Genomic DNA, 22,820 nt, shown 5'->3' on the forward strand with positions numbered 1-22,820 from the left:
GCTCTCGCTTAAATGCAACGTGGCCATTAAATCGTGCCCAAAGAGTTTGCAAAAGGGCAAGGGCTCAATAAAAGTAGGCACAAATTTGGCAGGTGGAATATAATGTGGGAAAATGTGAGGTTGTGCACTTTGGTGGGGAAAGTAGAAAAGCAGATTATTTACATGGAGAGAGACTTCAGAATTCATGCAATACAGGCGGAACACAAAATGTCAGCAACTAAGTAGGAAGGGAAATGGAACCTTTTTTTTTCCAAATGGAGTATAAAAGTAGGGAAGTCTTACAATACAGCAGATTGATGAGAGCACAACCTAGAGTGAAGAGACCACAACCTAGAGTACTATATCTCCAGAGGGATATACTTCCATCGGAAGTTCAGAAAAGGTTGACTAGACTGCTTTCTGGGATAAAAAAGGTTACGAGGAAAGGTGGAGTGGTTTGGGCCAACGTGAGAGGTGATTTTATTGAAACGTATAACCCCGAGGCAGCTTGACAGGATAGATGTTGAGAGGATGTTTCCTTTCATGGGGGAACCAGGGGTCACGCTTGAAATATAAGAGATCACCCATTTAAGACAGAGAGGAATTTCTTCGCTCAGAGGGTCAATTCTCTTCCACAGAGAATAGTGGAGGCTGGGTCATTCATATATAGAACGAGGAGTTAGGACAATTAGTCGATCTACAAGGGAGTGGAGGATTATGAGGGGTCAGAAGAAGTACAGTTAAGGGCACAATCGGATCAGCCATGATCTTATTGAATAGCAGAGCAGGTTTCATTGCCCTACTTCTATTTCTTATGATTTGTGTGGGATCTATGAGGAACAGCTGATCTTCGCGCTCTCACGTCAAATACAGAGATCTTCATGTTCATTGGGACCATGGGAAAGAAATCAGGAATGGGAACTCTGGGTGATTATTTGCCTCTCTGGCCCAGAGTGAAGCCAGAACACAGAATGTGTTCATATTGTTACGATCCCAGTTGATGTTATAATTGGAAGGGAAGATCCTAGAATGGAAACCTGGCTCAAACCACTGTATCTTTTTAAAACTAAAACCTGGGTGACTATAGTCACAGGACCGCTAATGAGTTTTAACACCAAGAAAGAACATTTATTAAACATGAAAAAATTGGATAATGATACAATACGCATTTACTCCCCTTCACTTAACGGTTACACACAGGATTTAGGATTAACATGGATTACAAAGTACATCTTAATCTACAATGGTCTCATTAACATAAAGTTTCCTTTAAGCACACAAGGTGACTGCGGTGAAATACACACGCCCTGCTCTAAACCTAAATGTAATGTCTGTGAAGTTCTCCTCAGAATCTCCCCCAGATGATCATCACATGAAAATTTCGAAACTCCACCAAAAAAATGCTTTAAAATCTTCGCTCACAATAATGCTTTCCCTTCGGGGTTTGCATTCCGAAATCCAGATCAGGTTTTCCAAATTACATTTTTAAACAAAGCCTCCACTCCACTTTTAACAGCAATTCCAGTGCAGGAGCTCACACCAACTCCTTGAGGATTTCTTTGTCTTGGCTCCAGTGAAAATTGTTCACAATTGCTTTACATAAGAACTAGGAACAGGAGTAGGCCATCTGGCCCCTCGAGCCTGCTCTGCCATTTAATGAGATCATGGCTGATCTTTGTGGACTCAGCTCCACTCTCCAGCCCGTACACCATATCCCCGAATCCCTTTATTCTTTAGAAAGGCATCTATCCTTTTCTTAAAAACGTTTAAAGAAGGAGCCTCAACTGCTTCACTGGGCAAGGAATTCCAGAGATTCACAACCCTTTGGGTGAAGAAGTTCCTCCTACACTCCGTCCTAAATCTACCTCCCCTTATTTTGAGGCTATGCCCCCTAGTTCTGCTTTCCCCGACCAGTGGAAACAACCTGCCCGCATCTATCCTATCTATTCCCTTCATAATTTTATATGTCTCAATAAGATCCCCCCGCATCCTTCTAAACTCCAATGAGTACAGTCCCAGTCTACTCAACCTCTCGTCATAATCTAATCCCCTCAACTCCGGGATCAACCTAGTGAATCTCCTCTGCACTCCCTCCAGGGCCAATATGTCCTTTCTCAGGTAAGGAGACCAAAACTGAACACAATACTCCAGATGCGGCCTCACCAACACCCTATACAATTGCAGCATAACCTCATTAGTCTTGAACTCCATCCCTCTAGCAATGAAAGACAAAACTCGATTAGCCTTTTTAATCACCTGTTGCACCTGCACACCAACTTTTTGCGACTCGTGCACCAGCACACCCAGGTCCCTCTGCACAGCAGCATGTTTTAACATCTTACCGTTTAAATAATAATCCATTCTGCTGTTATTCCTCCCAAAATGGATAGCCTCACACTTGGCAACATTGAATTCCATCTGCCAGACCCTAGCCCATTCACCTAACCTATCCAAATCCTTCTGCAGACTTCTGGTATCCTCTGCCCTTTTTGCTTTACCACTCATCTTAGTGTCGTCTGCAAACTTTGACACATTTCACTTGGTCCCCAACTCCAAATCGTCTATGTAAATTGTGAACAACTGCAGGCCCAACACTGATCCTTGAGGGACCCCACTAGTTACAGGTTGCCAACCAGAGAAACACCCATTTATCCCCACTCTCTGCTTTCGGTTAGTTAACCAATCCTCTACCCATGCTACCACTTTACCCTCAATGCCATGCATCTTTAGTTTATGCAGCAACCTTTTGTGTGGCACCTTGTCAAAAGCTTTCTGGAAATCCAGATATATCACATCCATTGGCTCCCCGTTATCTACGGCACTGGTAACGTCCTCAGAAAATTCTACCAAATTAGTCAGACACGACCTACCCTTTGTGAACCCATGCTGCGTCTGCCCAATGGGACAATTTCCCTCCAGGTGCCCCGCCTTTTCCTCCTTAATGATAGATTCCAGCATTTTCCCTACAACCGAAGTTAAGCTTACCGGCCTATAATTAACCACTTTCTGCCGACCTCCTTTTTTAAACAGTGGTGTCACATTTGCTACTTTCCAATCCTCTGGGACCACCCCAGAGTCTAGTGAATTTTGATAAATTACCACAAGTGCGTTTACAATTTCCCTAGCCATCTCTTTTAACACTCTGGGATGCATCCCATCAGGGCCAGGAGACTTGTCTACCTTTAGCCCCATTAGCTTGCCCAATACTGCCTCCTTAGTGATTACAATCATCTCAAGGTCCTCACCTATCATATCCTTATTTCCATCAGTCACAGGCATGTTATTTGTGTCCTCCACTGTGAAGACTGACCCAAAACATCTGTTCAGCTCCTCAGCCATTTCCCCGTCTCCTATTATTAAATCTCCCTTCTCATCTTCCAAAGGACCAATATTTACCTTAGCCACTCTTTTTTGTCTTATATATTTGAAGAAGCTTTTACTATCTGCTTTTATGTTCTGAGCCAGTTTACTTTCATAGTCTACCTTACTCTTCTTTATGGCATTTTTAGTAGCTTTCTGTTGTCCCCTAAAGACTTCCCAGTGCTCTAGTCTCCCACTAATTTTTGCCACTTTGTATGTTTTTTCCTTCAATTTGATACTCTCCCTCACCTCCTTAGATATCCACGGTCGATTTTTCCCCTTTCTACCGTCTTTCTTTTTTGTTGGTATGAACCTTTTCTGAACACTGTGAAAGATCGCTCGGAAGGTTCTCCACTGTTCCTGAACTGCTTCACCATGAAGTCTTTGCTCCCAGTCTACCTTAGCTAGGTCTTCTCTCATCCCATTGTAATCGCCTTTATTTAAGCACAAAACACTAGTGTTTGATTTTACCTTGTCATCCTCCAACTGTATTTTAAATTCCACCATATTGTGGTCGCTCCTTCCAAGAGGATCCCGAACTATGAGATCATTAATCAATCCTGCCTCATTACACAGGACCATATCGAGGACCGCTTGTTCCCTTGTAGGTTCCATTACATACTGTTCCAGGAAATTATCCCGGGCACATTCTATAAACTCCTCCTCAAGGCTGCCTTTACCAACCTGGTTAAACCAATCGATATGCAGATTAAAATCTCCCATGATAACCGCTGTACCATTTCTACATGCATCCGTTATTTCTTTGCTTATACCATTTAAGGTAACTTTGCCCTACCATCCTGTTACTATTTGGTGGCCTATAGACTGCTCCTATCAGTGACCTTTTCGCCTTACTATTCCTGATTTCCACCCAAATTGATTCAACCTTGTCCTCCATAGCACCAATATCATCCCTTACTATTGCCCGGATGCCATCCTTAAACAACAAAGCTACACCACCGCCCTTACCGTCCATTCTATCCTTTCGTATAGTCTGATACCCTTGGATATTTAACTCCCAGTCGTGACCATCTTTTAACCATGTTTCAGTAATGGCCACTAGATCATAGTCATTCACGATGATTTGCGCCATCAACTCATTTACCTTATTTCGTATACTACGAGCATTCAGGTAAAGTACACTTATGCTGTTTTTTATGTCTTTGTTATGAATCCTAACACCTTGATCAGTAACTTTTCGCAATTTATTTTTCCTCTTACCCTTTCTCCTAATTTTCCTCGTCTTTGAACCCATATCTCTACATAATAACCTGTCACGTAACCTGCGGCCTTGATCTCCATTAACCATTATACTGTCCATTTCCGGGCCCTGAATCGGTCGGGATAGGGGCCGTTTCGACGGCGTTCACGACGGCGCGAACACTCTGTCTCCATTTCAGAGAATCGCGCCCTGGGTGTTTACAATAGGACTAATGAAAAAGTAATACAAAGAATTTTGTGCATTCTCTGGGAAATGTTATTCGTCCCTGCTGAAATATTCACTGGATTACTACCCGAACCACGTGCTAATTGGCATAGGGTTGAGAAAATTAGAGAAGTTAACACGTGGCTAAAGGAGTGGTGTGGGAAAGAGGGATTCCATTTCATGGGGCATTGGCATCAGTACTGGGGCAGGAGGGACCTGTACCGTTGGGACGGTCTTCACCTGAACCATTCTGGGACCAGTGTTCTAGCGAATAGGATAAATAGGTTGGTCACAAGGACTTTAAACTAGCAAGTTGGGGGGGAAGGGAAGTGTAGAGCTATGGACAGTATGGACCTGCTCTTTAATTTAGTCCCTAGTGTTTGATAATCCCCAAACAGGTCCTCTTTCCTAGTCTTACCTATGTTGTTAGTCCCAACGTGGACCACAATAACTGGATCCTCCCCCTCCCTCTCCAAAATCCTTTCAAGCCGATCAGAGATATCCCTCACCCTGGCACCGGGCAGGCAACATACCATGCGGGACTCTCGATCTGGCTTACAAAGGATGCCATCAATCCCCCTAATTATAGAATCCCCTACAACTACCACTTGTCTTTTTGCTCCCCCCTCTTGAATGGCTTCCTGTACCACGGTGCAGTGGTTGGTGACAGAGCAGTGTGGCACCCTGGCACATGGCACTGCCAGGGTTCCCAGGTGCCAGGTTGGCACTGCCAGAGGTAAAAAAAAGCTGGGGGGGTGGGGAGGAGAAAGAGTAGGCCAGACAAAATGGCGCCCTGATCTGCGAGGAGCCAGCTGGCAGAACATTTCTCTAAGGTCAGCCTCAGCGGACAGAATCTCCCCGAGGCCAATAGAAATGGCAAAGTGCCACAGGGTAGCAGGATGTTTCTTGGCGCTACGGCCACTGAGAAACACCCTGTTCAGCGGACTCTGCTGATTTGCGCCCTTGAGGAATAGTTCTATTTTTGGCATATGAACACTTTACTAAATGATCAAAATTGCAGTGCAATTTCAATATTGTCATACACCAACTTAACATTCTCGGATCCGAGGCTCTTTGTATGTAGGTCGGGGGAGATGAGCAAGAGGACAAATTGGATACCAGCCAAGGACTGTGGAGAGGAATTAGGGAAAGTTACTGAAAGAGAAGTCCAAGACGCACGTTTTGAAGCAGGTTTTGAAAAGTTTCTTTGAATCTTAAATGCTGAAGGCTAGATCATTGGTTGTAGAATAGATTAAGTGGAAATACGATGCACAAGTTGGCAAATTCTAACATTAGAAAGTACTATTTTGCATTTAAAATGACCAGCATCACATTTTTAGCGAGATGGTTGGCATATATCCAAAACTTGACATTTATATATTATCCTGCTTAAAGTTTCTTCCATCTTGGCCATCTATTTATTTGGACTGCAATAAACAGATACGGAACAGAGTATTCGAAGCATGCAAGAATAATTATGTTTATTATTCTAAAGTGACATACACACCATATCAAAGCATTTGCACAGAATTAAAATAGAGATTAATCAGTTGTTTATGGAACTTTTAGATGACTTTTAAGAGTCTAACTCCTCTCAGTTTCACCCCCTCTCCTCTTCTGACGAAAATGACAGTATGATACCAAAATATTTATTGTGTGTTATCATTCCCCCACAACTCCTTTTCTGACTCAAGTTGTAGTATGCTTGCAATCTGGAGCACGAACAGTGGCAATATTTTTTGTCCTTTTCTGAACCAGAATTGCTAATGCCAATTGTAGGGCGCCAATTGCCAAAATAAGTGAACATAATGAATATGAAACCCCCTCTTCACTACTCCTAGCAAGTCACACACCAACGTGTTTACTGCCAAGCACTGCTGCAGTGATAATGTGGATAATATAATCGTTGCACAGGAGAGGATCCCACATCTCCCGGCTCATACCCACCTTGCTGAAGCTTCTTCCTTCACAAGTCTTCTGTCAGCCACAAAGTTTAAAAAAAATAAATTTAAGAGTACCCAATTCATTTTTTCCAATTAAGGGGCAATTTAGCATGGCCAATGCACCTAACCTACACATCTTTGGGTTGTGGGGGTGAAACCCACGCAAACATGGGGAGTGTGCAAACTCCACACGGACAGAGCCGGGATCGAACCTGGGACCTCGGCGCCGTGAGGTTGCAATGTTAACCACTGCGCCACCATCCTGCCATGTCATTAACCACAATATTAACATACACCACACAACATATATTGGGAGGTCACATTGAAACAGGTGTTATCGATATTGTAGGGCTTGCTCCTTTTCGTGCTTCCCTTGATGTCCCCGAGGAGCCAGATGTTGTACTCCTGGGGAATGCTGTCCCCACCATCTCACTGCACACAATACTTATTCCAACTGCTGTAAGCATCTGCATTGATACCTTGAGCCTAGGCTAGATTCGGATTTCAATATGGGAGTACCAGCTGAAGTACATAGCATTTGTGTCGAGGAACAAGTACAGGTAACAGCACAAGACAGTGAAGCGATTAATGGAGGGCAGTGCCAGGCCACCTCATCAGCAGAGCACCAGGTGTTATCCAAAGTATGTCTATAAAAGGATGGTACTTTTTAAGGCCTATTAGCTTCTGGAATCATTTGAGGGGTGTGATAGTAAGTATGGAGGACTTGGTACCTCTATCCATACAGTAGATTGTAACCACTTCACAAAACTTCTGTTACCACATGGTACCTCCAAGGCTCTTAGTAACTGAAACCCTAAGTAGAGCTGTTGATTCACTTTGGAGGCTACTAGTTGACACAGCAGAGATGATCAGCTGAATAACGCAGAAAGAGTGTCTAGCAGAAGAAAATAGGTACTGTTGAAGAAGTTCCTTCTCAGAAGGCACAATATCCATTTCACCCAAATGTCCATGCAAATAATCCACAGACAGCTATCCCAGTCATGGTGCCAGCAGTTACAAGATAACCTTTGTGAACCTTTGTGATCCAGGAGGAGATAAGGATCGACCCGTACGCCAAGGAGCACTCAGCGCCAATCACCTCATTCCCCTCGCTCACTTGGATAGCAGCTTGAAAGAGAGCTAGATTAGATGGTAGGATATTTTCATCAGTTGCTGCAGCGGAAACAATGTTACAAATCAGGCAAGCTGCCTTTTCACCCGATTTTCAATCAAGCCTTGCCCAACGTGATTCTACATCAGGGCTACAAGTGCAAGGTTTAGCACTGTTCACATGAAAATGAAAATCGCTTATTGTCACAAGTAGGCTTCAATGAAGTTACTGTGAAAAGCCCCTAGTCACCACATTCCGGCGCCTGTTCAGGGAGGCTGTTACATTTTGTGTAAGAATACAAATGTGAAAGAAAATCATTTTTGTATAAATGTTTAGATTTCTTTTGATGGAACGTTTTTGCTTTTCTCAATGCAACTTTACTTTACAATTGATAAAAATACTTTTATTGAAGAAATTTTCAACTATAACAAAATGATACCACACTTTACCACCAGTACACAAAGGTACATTGCATAAATAACATAATCAATACTCAACAACCCCACTAAACCCAACCCTTCAAACAAATAACAAAAAAAAACAGCTGATGGTGACTAACACTTTGAAAGAGGAAATTAATGGTTGCCATCTCAAGTAGAACCTTTCTACTGACCCTCGAATGATGTATTTGACCTTCTCCAGATATAAGAATTTCATAAGGTCACCCAAGCAGGCCGAGGCACTGGGCAGAGAAGGAGATCTCCAACCAAGCAGAACTCACCTCCGGGCTATGGACAAGGCTCCAGCTCGACATCAAAAATCTCTGACATGGCCTTATAGCAGGAGACCCAGAAGCTTTCAAGCTTAGGACACGGCCCGAACATGTGGGTATGACAGGGAGAGGTTATCTCACTTCTGCAATTCAGATCTAACTCCATTCACGAGACGAACATAATTTAATTTATGAAGTGAGGTGCAATCATGGGCCACCCGGATTCCCCGATAATGAAAGCTAGATCTAGCAAGTTGAAAAGACAACAGTCCCCGATCAGCTTCCCTCCCCGAGGGATTCAGCAGAAAGTATTCACACTTGTCCAAATTCAACTTACACCCCAAGAAGGAGCCAATGCTCCTAAGTAGCTTCATTATTTCATCCATGGTGGAGACTGGGTCCATTATATAAAGAAGCATACAAGGACACCTATGCTCCCGGCTCCCCCCCCCCCCCTCAACTTTATTCCTCTCCACTCAGTGGAAGATATTAACGCTTTGGCCAATGGTTCGATAGCCAAAGCAAACAAAAGTGGAGACAACGGACATCCCTGCCTCGTACCCCTATTCAACTGAAAGTAACCCGAGCTCAAGTCATTTGTGTGAACAATTGCGGTAGGGACGTTATACAGAAGACAAATCGAAGATATAAACTTTGGCCCAAAACCAAACCTCCCAAGAATCTCAAATAGATACTCCCACTTCACCCTAACTATCTCTTTTTTGGCGTCCATTGAAACAATCACCTCCGGCTCAGGCGCTGGAGAGGGGGAGAGGATGGTGTTTAATAATCAACATATTGGCACACATATATTGACAAAACCTGTCTGTTTTTCCAAGATCACCTTTGCAAGGTATGGCTCCAATGAGAGTGCCAGCACTTTAGCCAGCAATTGAGCATCAGCATTCAACGAGATAGAACGATTGTCATTGTCCTTCTTCAGAATCAGGGAAATAGAGGCGTGTGGCAATGTAACAGGCAATAACTCCCGGGACAAACAATCATTAAACATATCCACCATCATTGGGATCAACTACCCTGCAAATTTCTTATGGAACTCGAAGGGGAATCTGGACTCAGAGCTTTACCCGACTGCATTAAACCAATACACTTCATAATCTCCTCAGGGCTCAACAGGGATTCCAACTCTTCCTTCTCTCCCCCTCCACTACAGGGAAGGATAACCCATCCAAAAACTGGGCGAATACTCCTCCAGGGGCTCTGATCTGTAAAGACTGCGATAAAAGTCTTCAACCATATTAACCTTTGATGGGGCTGAAACCAAACTGCCATCCTTACCTGCACAATCTCCCGGGTGGCAGCCTGCCGTCTCAGCTGGTGCGCACAAAGGCTTTCTTCCAGTGTTCATGGAATGTCCCCCTCAAACGTCGCAGCTGGCTCACCGCCTTACCCGTTGGGTGTAACTCAAATTGCGTCTGCAACTTTTTCCTACTCTCCAGCAATTCCGGTATAGGGGTGTTCACCAGCCTCTGCCGCTCCACCCTCCCAACCCATTCCTGGTGTGTCTTGTAGGAAATTATCTCCCTCCTGATGACCATCTTAAGAGCCTCCCACAATGTAGAAGCTGAGATAGACTGAGGGTCCAGAACACAATTTAAGTCCACCCCCAAAACAATTAGCTAGTGTGAGTCCAAGTCAGAAATAGAGACCAATAGCTTGTTAATAAAAGCCGTATCATCCCAATTTGGCTCATACACATTCACTAGGACCAACAAAGTGTCCGACAAAGACCACTGACAATCACACGTATACTGTTTGGGTCCGCCAAGATCTTAGCCACGAAAAAGGAACACTTTTATTAATCAAAATATCCACCTCCCCGGGCCTATCATCGAAACCAGAGTGGAATACCACCCCAAATCCAACTCCCACTCTTATACAACGTGGCATTGGCTTTGTTAAATGCATCCGCTTTTTAGCCAGCTCCGCGTCCAAACTTGATAGGGCCTGATAGCATGACCCTCCCAATTGTAGTCCCATGATCCTTCATCCATCTCAGGACTTGTTCCTTCTCCTGAAAACTATGGAACCTCACGGTGAATGCCCATGGTTGTTTGTTACAACGGGGCATCTGCCCGAGTGACGGGTGGGCTTGATCCAGCTTCGGAGGGGATATAAAATCCACCCTCCCCCACCACCTTCAAGATATAGTCAGTCGGATTTGGGCCTCCTATTCCCGCCAGCAACCCCCCAATTTCTAAGATTGTGTATCCTGGAGTGATTCTCCAAATCACCCACCTTGGCCCTCAGTGCTTTATTAACACCGGCCAACAGTGCCATCTCAGCTTCCAAGGAGACAATCTGATTGCTCTGCCTCGAGAGAGCTGCCTCCACATCCTGTTTCTCCATGCTGTGCGCCTTTACTGTCTCATCAGTCTTCTACAAAGATGACCATATGTGAGCTAGGGCCTCTTTTATTGACTTGTAGAGGTCTTTGGAGACAGCCCCACCACTGCTTCTGAAATTCTGTTGCCAACGTGTCTGTAAGCATCTTGACCGTCAATGGAGTGGCCAGAGTCGCAGTAGCGGCCTCCGCCATTTTATCAATTGGAAAGCCTCGAGAAGCTTCCAAATACATCAACAAATTTTTATTTGCAGGCTTCCTTGTCCTGGACTTTCTGGGCATTTCTCTTGTGTGGGAACCTGAACCCATCGAACTGGTGAAGTTTTCACCGAAAAGACCCAAAAAACTGGGTGAAAAGGGTTAACAATAAAGTGCCATGGCGGGAGCCACCTCGTGTGCAGTCGGGTACTCCTTAGATGCCACCACCAGAAGTTCTAGTTCATATTGATTATATTTGCTGTTCCTCAGCTTTAAAAAAACAACAGCAGCAATGCTATTAATATAGTTTTAGAATTCTGCTGGTTATATAAAACAGTATAAATAGCCATATGGCCAACAACTGCTATAAACACCTCAAACATGAACCATCTTTAGATCCTTTGGAACTTGGCTTGCATTCAATTTGAAATAAAGAACCACTATACCTTTTGTAATTTTGCGGTTTTTTCATAGAAGCCTTCCAACTCCTGGCGAAGGCAACGGTTTTCTTCTGATAATATCTCCACCATCTGCTGAGCTCGTGTCACAATTGCAACTGCATCAACTGAAAGCTGCTGATTTGATACAGGAGGCGGCTGAGGCTGGGGAGGAACAGGATGCAACAGGGCAAGTTGCAACTGATTCTTTTCCAAGGAGCTCTGGGAAGACATGGGGCTGTGGTGATGTGATGGCAGTGATTGGAAAAATGCCTGGCATTGCCTGGAAAAATCACAACAAAAATGGAAAATCAATTGAAGGTACAAAGCAACGTACATGATGAATATTTCAGAATTCTAGCTATAATTTTAAAAGTTAGTCTCAGGGTTTAGGTTAGTTGTACTACATAGCATGACAGCAAGACTAGGCCCTAAGCTCTGGAAATCCTTCCATAAATATCTCCACCTTTCTCTCCTCTGTAAAAGCTATTGGTTTGATCAACCTTTTAGTCACCTGCCCATTATTCCCTTATGTGGTTTGGTGTTGCGTTTTTGCCTGATAAAGCTTCTGCAAAGTGCCTCAGGACCACAATATTGCAAGTCACACAGCAGGCCTGACTCCCTCCATAATCAGTTGTCTGGTACAATCCACATGTTGAAAAAGGTTGTGTCGTCGAACCGATGTTCAGTACAGGTTTAATTTATCTTTTCTTCAGTTCCATCCCTCTGGGAATAAATCTTACTCCTTGGATTGCTTTTATGTCCTTAATAACTTGTATCACTACTTTTTGTCACTTGTGTATCTGTATTCAAAATTTCTTTATTCCTTTACCCTATTTATATTTTTATTTTCCAAGTAATAAAGGGCTGGTTTAGCACAGTGGGCTAAACAGCTGGTTTGTGATGAAGAACAATGCCAGCAGCGCAGGTCCAATTCCCGTACCAGCCTCCCTGAACAGGCGCTGGAATGTGGTGACTAGGGGCTTTTGACAGTAACTTCATTGAAGCCTACTTGTGACAATAAGCAATTATTATTATGGGGTCTTTATTGCCAAATAGTAATACTTTTGATTTATGTTGAAATTAATTTGCTTATTCCGCAAGTTTATAATAATAATCTTTATTATTGTCACAAGTAGGCTTACGTTAACACTGCAATGAAGTTACTGTGAAAATCCCGTAGTCACCACACTACGACGTCTTTTCGGGTGCACTGAGGGAGAATTCAGAACATCCCAAACACCTAACAAGCACGTCTTTCGGGACTTGTGGTAGGAAACCGGAGCGCCCGGTGGAAACCCACACAGACATGAGGAGAATGTGCAGATTCTGCACAGCCAGTGACCCAAACTGGGAATTGAACCCGGGTCCCTGGCGCTGTGAAGCAACAGTACTAACCACTGTGCTACCGAGCTACCCTATTAATATCTTCTTGTAACTTGTAATCCTCCTCAGTATTGACCATCTCTGACACCAAATTTAAATCAGTAATATCTATTGTGAACAGTGGTCCTAGCACGATCCTGTGGGACCCCACTTTCCATCTTCTGTCACTTCAAGTAGCTACCCTTTACCCCTAATCTCTGCTTTGCCTTGCAGCCAGCGAGTTGTCCATTTTACTACTCATTCACCAACTCCACAAGCTCTGGTCTTTTCATTAATTGATTATATGACACTTTATCAAAAGACCCTTTGGAAATCTAGATAAATTGCAACTAGATTTTCAGTTACCTCTTCAAAGAATTCAGGTTGGTCATGCAACACTCTGCTTTTTGACAACAATGCTAATTATTCATTATTATATCTATGATTTCCAGATTATTTTTCTATTCTCTCCTTTAATAGGGATTCCATTATTTTTCCTACTACCAATGTTAAACTGACTGGTTGATCGTTGCCTGGACAGGTTGTATCTCCTTCTTAAATGTCAGTATATAATCAGTAATCTGGCACTACCCATTTACACAGATTATTAAATATATGTATCAATGCTTCTACTATCCCCTAGATTCTTTCAAAATTTGCAGTTATAATCCAACTGGACCAGGCCTTTTATCCTGGGGGTTTGATCGTTTTCAAACTAATGGAGGCTTGCAAAACATTTGCAGTCAAACTAGTATCGTTGAGTGGGAAAATCTAAAGAACGTTGAAACGGCTTGGCAAATTTTCCTATCCCATCTACAACAATGCTCACTGATGTCAGGGTTGAAAAATCCCACCCTTTGTTTCAGCAGTAGTTCCAAATACAGGATTACATTATTTTCTTTCACCAAAGATTGACCAGAGCTAAAACAATCTGGAAAAGGTTACATTGAGCTGTCAATGTGTAAAAACAGGCCTGGGAATATAAAAACAAATTTTGTCAAGCAATCTGGCCTTATGACATGTTTACAGTTATAGAATATGACAGCCTATTTGAGAACGGTTTCCTCCCAAGCTGAAAATACAGGTTTACATCTGATGGGCTCAGTATTATTCAAGGAATAAACAATTTCCTTGAAGTCTGCCTGTTATAATTTCAGCATATGTCAAAGAAATCAGCCTCCTAACAACTAACCTTGTTGCATGACAAAGTCCTCGTTTAGGTTTCATTGCAGAATTTTAATTGCTCCTTCCTCGAGTCTGGAGGCCTGAATTTTTATCCTGTCAGGCACGCCCACTCAGCGGGCCATGAAGTGGGCACAAAACGCATGCCCAACAACAGTAGGCCCTGAAGCATGATTTCATGCTGGCTAACCAATTAACAGCCAGCCAGCGTGAAACGTGTGCTGCAAAAGGCTGAGCGTTGCCAGGGAGCGCAGGTGCCGAGCAATGGTAGGGTGTGGGCTAGCGTTTCCAATGTACTCCCTCAGGAGAACAGCCACTGCGGAGCTGTCTCAGGGGGCTACTGACCAAGTAAAAACAAATATTGATCTATGCTAAGAGTGTCTAGGCAGCACAAGCATACACAGACCTTAGTCCCCTGACACATTTGTTAATTTTATTTGAGCGCTGACCTTTTATCCCTTCCTGAATGGAAGTTACAGCTAAAACATAATGGCCGCCTTGCCAATCAGCCCTCCCGCCAAAAGTAAAGGCAGTTGGGCAAAGCAAAATTCCAGTCAATTGGTGTTTAAATCATTTAAACTGTCTTGCCGATTGTCGGTGGGTGTCCTAACTCTCTTGCGCGCCTACTGATAGGAATATTGAACAAGTGCACAATGATGTCAAGATGTGCAGCCAACGTCTTGCACAATTTCACACACTTCTAGGTTGGGCACACCCCTAAACTTTGGATGCAAAATTCTGGCCTAAGGTTTTCAGTGGCATGCCCTTTGGACGTTAGGCTGTTGAGGGTTTGGACAGTTACCATTTTCTTCATCTGCAGAATTATTGCTGATGTATTCTTTTAACTTGCCTAACAGCTGTTCTGAAACATTTTCATTCATGCTGAGTGAATTTTTTTTGCACAAAGAATAGCTTTTGAATAATAAGTTGCATTAAATAATTGTCCCCGCCATTTTGAGACACTGATCCAATTACATAATTTTGTCCACCCTCATCTTTCCAGGCAGTGCAACAGTTGTTGGGCTCCCCTTACCTCATCAACCTTCCCCCCTCCCTCCCCCAACATTCTCATCAACCGCTTCCCAACCTTCATCAACCTTCTATCCCCTGCCAAGCTTAATCAACCTTCTCCTCCACCCCCCTGCTCACCCAGCCTTGGTGTGCTCCACATACCTTTGCATGCACCAGACATCAGCCACCAAATATACCCATCAACAGATGTGCCCCTTAAACTGTCCAATCAAACAGATGGACAGACAAAAATTGAATATTGATTGGCAATTTCTCCTCTTGATGTTCATCTGATCTGCCTTCCTGGAAAATACTGAAATAAAGTCATTATTTAATATTTCTGCAATTTCACTATTGCTGCCTGTAATGTTATTCTCCCCACTCCTTTATGGCCCTATTCCCATCCCAAACTGCCTTTATACTTTGCTGTTTTGTTTCATGTTTCTTGGCTAACTCTTGGTCCACACATCAATGCACTGCATTCCCACTGTTATAACAGTACAGATTGTGTAATGCAGTCAGTTGCTGCCTAATGGTGAAATTTAACAGATGCAAGCACGCATGCACCGAATTGTAATTTCTCTGGATAGCTCATGGCATGCAACTCAAAGGTCTGCTGGCTTGCCATCACCACAAAGGGTGATGGAAAACCCCCCAAAAATACAGAACCTGGAATATTCAGAAATCTGCATTTCTTTTTTCAGTTCTCCTGAGGAGGCGGGATCAATTACTGGAGCACGTAAAAACAATTTTGCAGCTAGTGTGTTGACAGATCCACTGCAAGTTCCAGTGCAGTTCTTGAAATCTCCTGGTATTATAAATATTGTTCAAGTACACTTAAAACACAAGAAAAGGCAACTTGAGAAAAGGCCAGGTCAACCCTACAATGTAGAACTTTCAACTGAGCATTTAACCACGTGTTAAACACCACTCATATCTGGCATCTCTGCTGGCAAATGATTCCATGTATTTATCATCGTTTGCATGAGGTTTCCTTGGCATTTTTCCTAAATTTACTTTTTGCTAGTTTAGGTGGTGTTACCATTTCTATCTCAACGTCATACAAAAGAGAGAATGAAGTATTTGTAGGCATAAATATCTGCTGTCACAATGTTATATCCCTTTCTTTTTGAAGACACAATTTTTGAAAATGGGACTGACAATTTTGCAATCTGATTTGAGACATAACTTACTACTTCAAAATGCAAGGTCACCTTCAAGGTGAAGGTGCAAAAGCAAACAAGACATTCTCAGGGCAGTGTGAAGAGAGGAACATATCCTATAATTTGGAGATCCATCAACACTCATGACTGTCCTGCTGGATATTGAAACAGTGACTGACACAGGCAGACCCACCCAAATCCCCCTGGAAATACACAATGGGCAAAGTAGAACCAGCCAGACTGCAGCCATGGCAGAGACTTTCAAAAGACTTCAGCAGAAAAGTCAACTGAAAGCTCTCTCTCCTCCTCCTCTTCTTAAATTAAGGTAGCTGGTTCAGAAGCCAATGTACTAGAAATCTATCAACAAACCAAGATCTTGTAATAATTACATCTTCTACATGTGATCTCATCCACAAAATCAGCTAACACAAATGGGACAGAACTGTATATTCCTTTCGCATTATTTAGTGGACTCTAATTTCCCTTCTCTCGTGTGTGTGTGTGTGTGTGTGTGTGTAAGTGCCTGAATGACTGGAAGTATAATGGTTAATGAGAAGCAAAGCAGCAGTTTAGCACGTGGGGAGGTGGGTTCAACTACATGGAAAATTATTAAAAAAAGGAAAGAAGAATTCAGGATATTATTAATGGAGTTATTAGAATTCAAAAAGAAGGTACAAAAACTAGCATAAGAGCACTTTAACTGAATGCTCATAGCATTTGAAACAAGGTAAACGAGTTGATGGCACAAATTATCGTGAATGAGTACGATTTAGTGGCCATTAGAGACATGGGGCGTGATTCTCCACTCCCACGCCGGTGGGGAGAATCACCTGGGCCACCAAAATTTCCGGGGATGCCGGTCCGACGCCCTCCCGTGATTCTCCCAAGCGGCGGGAACGGCCCGGTCGAGTTTCGCGGGCCGCAGAATCGCCGGAGACACCGAAAATGACGATTCTCCGGCACCCCCGCTATTCTGAGGCCCGGATGGGCCCAGCGGCCAGGCCAAAACAGCAGGTTCCCCCCGGCGCCATCCACACCTGGGGCGAAGTTCTCCGTTATCGGCGGAAACTCCGCCGATCGGCGCAAAAAACGGCGCAAATCCCACTTGCGTCACGTCATAAAAATGGGCCGATAGTCTGCGGCCCGAAATGGGCTAGCAGCGACGTAACGGGATCCGCGCTTGCGCAGTGGTTCACGCCGTGCAGCGTCATACGCGCTGCACGGCGTGACGGCTCATAAGGCCGCGCAGCTCCCCCCCACCCGACCGGAACAGCCGACCGCAACACCCGACTTGATGGCTGGCCGTCGCTCAGCCCCGAGGTTCGAGTCACGCGATGTGGAGGCGCTCCTGGATGCGGTGGAGCAGAGGAGGGACGCCCTGTATCCCGGGCACGGCCGCAGAGTTGCCCCACGCCACAGCCGGCGTCTGTGGAGGGAGGTGGCAGAGGCCGTCACCGCTGTGGCCCTAACACCACGGACAGGCACCCAGTGCCACAAGAAGGTGAACGACCTCGTCAGAGCAGGCAGGGTGAGCCTCCCCCATATCCCCCATATCCCCTCTCCCCCAAATCCCCCCCTCCCCCATATCCCGCCCTCCCCCATATCCCCCATACTCCCCCCTCCCCCATATCCCCCCACCCCCATATCCCCCATATCCCCCCTCCCCCATATCCCCCATATTCCCCCCTCCCCCATATTCCCCCCTCCCCCATATTCCCCCCTCCCCCATATTCCCCCCTCCCCAAATCCCCCCTCCCCCAAATCCCCCCTCCCCCATATCCCCCCTCCCCCATATCCCCCATATCCCCCCTCCCCCATATCCCCCCTCCCCCATATCCCCCCTCCCCCATATCCCCCCTCCCCCATATCCCCCCTCCCCCATATTCCCCCTCCCCCATATTCCCCCATATCCCCCCTCCCCATATCCCCCCTCCCCCATACTCCCCCCTCCCCCATATCCCCCCTCCCCCATATTCCCCCTCCCCCATATTCCCCCATACTCCCCCCTCCCCCATACTCCCCCCTCCCCCATACTCCCCCCTCCCCCATACTCCCCCCTCCCCCATACTCCCCCCTCCCCCATACTCCCCCCTCCCCCATACTCCCCCCTCCCCCATACTCCCCCTCCCCCATATTCCCCCATATCCCCCCTCCCCCATACTCCCCCCTCCCCCATACTCCCCCCTCCCCCATACTCCCCCCTCCCCCATACTCCCCCCTCCCCCATACTCCCCCCTCCCCCATACTCCCCCCTCCCCCATACTCCCCCATATCCCCCATATTCCCCCCTCCCCCATATCCCCCATATTCCCCCCTCCCCCATATCCCCCATATTCCCCCCCTCCCCCATATCCCCCATATTCCCCCATATCCCCCATATTCCCCCCTCCCCCATATCCCCCCTCCCCCATATCCCCCCTCCCCCATATCCCCCCATATCCCCCCTCCCCCATACTCCCCCCCTCCCCCATACTCCCCCCTCCCCCATACTCCCCCCTCCCCCATACTCCCCCCTCCCCCATATTCCCCCCTCCCCCATATCCCCCATATTCCCCCCTCCCCCATATCCCCCATATTCCCCCCTCCCCCATATCCCCCATATTCCCCCCCTCCCCCATATCCCCCCATATCCCCCATATTCCCCCCTCCCCCATATCCCCCCTCCCCCATATCCCCCCTCCCCCATATCCCCCCCTCCCCCATATCCCCCTCCCCCATATTCCCCATATCCCCCCTCCCCCATATCCCCCCTCCCCCATATCCCCCCTCCCCCATATCCCCCATATCCCCCCTCCCCCATATCCCCCCTCTCCCATATCCCCCATATCCCCCCTCCCCCATATTCCCCATATCCCCCCTCCCCCATATCCCCCCTCCCACATATCCCCCCGTCCAGGCACCCATCCCCGCAGATGCAGACCGCCCGCAGGATGCCCCTCGGAGACCACGGGAGACGGAGAGACCCGGACCCTCCAGCATGCGACGCCCGCAGGATGCCCCTCGGAGACCACGGGAGACGGAGAGACCCGGACCCTCCAGCATGCGACGCCCGCAGGATGCCTCTCGCACACCACGGGAGACGGAGAGACCCGGACCCTCCAGCATGCGACGCCCGCAGGATGCCTCTCGCACACCACGGGAGACGGAGAGACCTGGAGCAACAGGGAGACGACACCCCCGTCACGTGCGGGAGCGACCACCCAGCGATGAGGGGGGCAGCCACAGGCCCCCGTCACATCCGAGCCAGGACACCACTACCCAGGACACCACTACCCGGGACACCCCTACCCGGGACAGCACTACCCGGGACAGCACTACCCGGGACAGCACTACCCGGGAAGACGAAATACCGGACAGTGACTCAGAGTGGATGGGTGGAGACGAACCCCCACCCCAAAGTGCCATGGACTCAGAGTGGGACGAAGAGCACGACACAACGCCACTGCTGTCACCAACACCCTCCACCATCGCAGAAACACTCACCACGGTTGGGCACTTTAGTGATGAGGCGTCTGGTACACTCACTGGTGCGCACAACACAGCCGTCCCGGTACAGCAGGTGGAGGTAGGAGCAGCAGAGGGACCGGGCGGTCGGAGGGCAGCCCAGGCCAAGCAAACATCTGCCGCCCAGATGGATCCTGGGTTCCTGCAGTTACGACACCCACACATAGATCCGATGCAACCACCGACACGGAGACGAGCGAATAGGGTGACGGGTGGCTTGCGGCGGCTGCGGTCGCAGGTGGAGGAGTCCACCCGCGTCCAGGAGCTGGGAGTGGTCCCGGTCATGCGTGCCACCCAGGCTGACACCACACGGGTGGCGTCCGCGGTGGAGGCAATGGGTGCGACGGTGTCAGACATGGGGAACGGTTTGCGAGGCCTGGGGCCTTCCGTGCAGGCGGCGTCTGTGGCCCAGGAAATGGCTGCCCTCTCACAGGAGGCCATGAGCCAGTGCCAGCGCCAGATGGCAGAGGCGCTCAACGCCATAGCCCAGTCTCAGCAGGCCATGGCCCAGTCTCAGCAGGCCATGGCCCAGTCTCAGCAGGCCATAGCCCAGTCTCTGCAGGCCATGGCCCAGTCTCTGCAGGCCATGGCCCAGTCTCAGCAGGCCATGGCCCAGTCTCAGCAGGCCATCGCTGAGGGCATCGGCGCCAGTGGCCATGTGCGAGCTGGCGTCGCACTGTCGCAGACAGGGTTCGACAACCCCCTGGGCTCCATGGCTGCAAACCTGCAGACCCCTGTCGATACCAGCACGGGCCTCCAGGACTGGCAGCGCCAGATGTCGGAGGCGCGTCGGATGGCCAGTCCGTTCGCATCCCCCACCCATGTAGAGGCCTGGGGGCCATCGGGCACCCCGAGGGAGGAGGAGGTGGTGTGGTCCGTCCCGGCTCCCTCTGTAGGGGAGGTCCCGGTACACCGCGACACCTCGGACACGCCCCCTTCCGTCCCAGGTGCATCGGGTGGGCAACAGGCAGGACAGGCTGGCAGCTCGCCATCCCAGTCGCCCGGGCCGCAGCCTGGCCCATCTAGGCCAGGACGCCCCAGGAAACGGCCGCCAAAGGGATCCAGTGTCAGAGGGCAGGAATCACAGGAGTCCACCTCCAGTTCTGCTGTACCGTCTGGGGAACCACGTAGACGTAGTCAAAGGGCCCGTAAGGCCAAACAATTAGACACTGAGTAAGTTGGCACGGGTGCAGGGCACAGATGAGTTTTAGGCACTAGGGCACGTGCATGAACTCCTTTGGTTATTAAAGTCAATGTTACACCTACCGAAGCTGCCTTTGTGCTCTGTCCAAAGTGTGCGGGGGTGTCATGTACGTTGAGCGCAAGTGTGTGTTTGAGGGGTGGTCTTACCTCAGCCCCAGGTGAGTCTGCCCCCTTCCCCCTGGGCCGCCATCAACATCCCCCGGGCAGAGGACGGGACCGTGCGCTGCAGTGTCACAGCCGCATGCAGGGATGGTCCGGGTGGATGGTGGTACTGTGGCCATGGGTCAGACATAGTCCAACGATGTAGAGCCAGGAGCTCATCGGAGGCGGGTTGTCATCATTCTCCATGGCCTGCGATAGACACGCGTCCACCCGCAACTGGGTGAGCCCGGCCCGTTGTGCCGCCGGTGGATCGGCAATTGGGGGTGGGGGGGTGGTGTGCATGCGGGTGGGGTGTGTGGGGTTGGGGAGGGGGGTGAGGGTGCTGGGTGGGTGGATGGGTGGGGGGTGTGGGTGGTCGGCTGTTGTCATGGTGTGCGGTCTGTGGCCATACTACCCGATTCCCACGCCCATCTAGTCAGTGAAGCGGGCGTCTATCAGTCTGTCCCGTGCCCGCTGGGCCAGCCGGTAACGGTGGACAGCCACCCGTCTGTGTCTACCCCGTCTGCCCTGACCATTGCCCCCATCCCCCTCATCTGGGGAGGACTGGGCCTCTTCCTGCTGCTCCTCCACTCCGCCCTCCTCTGCCTGCGGCACATCGCCCCTCTGCTGGGCTATGTTGTGCAGGACGCAGCACACCACAATGATGCGGCCGACCCTATCTGACCGATACTGGAGGGCGCCCCCAGAGAGGTCCAGGCACCTGAAACGCATCTTCAGCACGCCAAAGCACCTTTCGATCACTCCCCTTGTCGCTACATGGGCATCATTGTAGCGGTTCTCCGCCTCATTGCGTGGCCTCCGTATAGGCGTCATCAGCCACGATCGCAATGGGTAGCCCCTGTCGCCCAGCAACCAGCCCCTCAGCCGGGGATGGCGTCCCTCGTACATGCCGGGGATGGATGACCGCGACAACACGAATGAGTCGTGTACACTGCCTGGGTGACGGGCGCAGACGTGCAGGATCATCATGCGGTGGTCGCAGACCACCTGTACGTTCATCGAATAGGTCCCCTTCCTATTAGTGAACACGGCCCTGTTATCTGCAGGTGGCCGCACGGCGACGTGCATCCCATCGATCGCGCCCTGGACCATGGGGAACCCGGCAATGGCAGAGAAGCCCACGGCCCGGGCATCTTGGCTGGCCCGGTCCACGGGGAAGCGGATGTAGCGGTGCGCCATGGCATAAAGGGCATCTGTCACTGCCCGGATGCACCGATGTCTGCGATATGCCGGACAGGTCCCCACTCGGTGCCTGGAATGACCCCGTTGCATAAAAGTTCAGGGCCACCGTAACCTTGACGGACACGGGGAGAGGGTGTCCCCCGCCAGTGCCACGCGGTGACAGGTGTGCCAGCAGGTGGCAGATGTGTGCCACGGTTTCCCGGCTCATCCGGAGTCTCCTCCTGCATTCCCGGTCCGTGAGGTCCTGGTATGACTGCCGGGGCCGGTACACACGGGGCGCCCTCGGGTGCCTCCGTTGCCGTGGGGCCGCGACGTCCTCCTCCCCCTCCTCGTCCTGTCGGTCAGGTGTCCCTCCAGCCTGGGCGGCTGCCGCCTGCCCCGCTGCGGCAGCCTGCGCCGCCTCTCTGGCACGCTCCTCCTCCTCCTCCTCATCCAGGGCAACATAGACATGAGCGGCTGCCACCACGGCGGCCAACATCGCTGGATGGTCTGAAAACATGACGGCCTGGTGGGGGGG

The 22,820-nt window shown here is 48.7% G+C and overlaps 1 protein-coding gene across 2 annotated transcripts in view; it reads right to left on the bottom strand.

Moving 5' to 3' along the window:
- The window catches only part of LOC140391674 (angiomotin-like protein 1), a 244,233-nt gene that overhangs the window by 112,929 nt on the left and 108,484 nt on the right, over positions 1 to 22,820 (bottom strand). For both annotated transcript variants that reach the window (XM_072476407.1, XM_072476408.1), the window contains one exon: positions 11,541 to 11,814. In XM_072476407.1, coding sequence (XP_072332508.1) covers positions 11,541 to 11,814 — 274 coding nt within the window. The remainder of the gene's footprint in view (positions 1 to 11,540; positions 11,815 to 22,820) is intronic.

This window comes from Scyliorhinus torazame, chromosome 15 (assembly GCF_047496885.1).
Source record: "Scyliorhinus torazame isolate Kashiwa2021f chromosome 15, sScyTor2.1, whole genome shotgun sequence".
Lineage (NCBI taxonomy): Eukaryota > Metazoa > Chordata > Chondrichthyes > Carcharhiniformes > Scyliorhinidae > Scyliorhinus > Scyliorhinus torazame.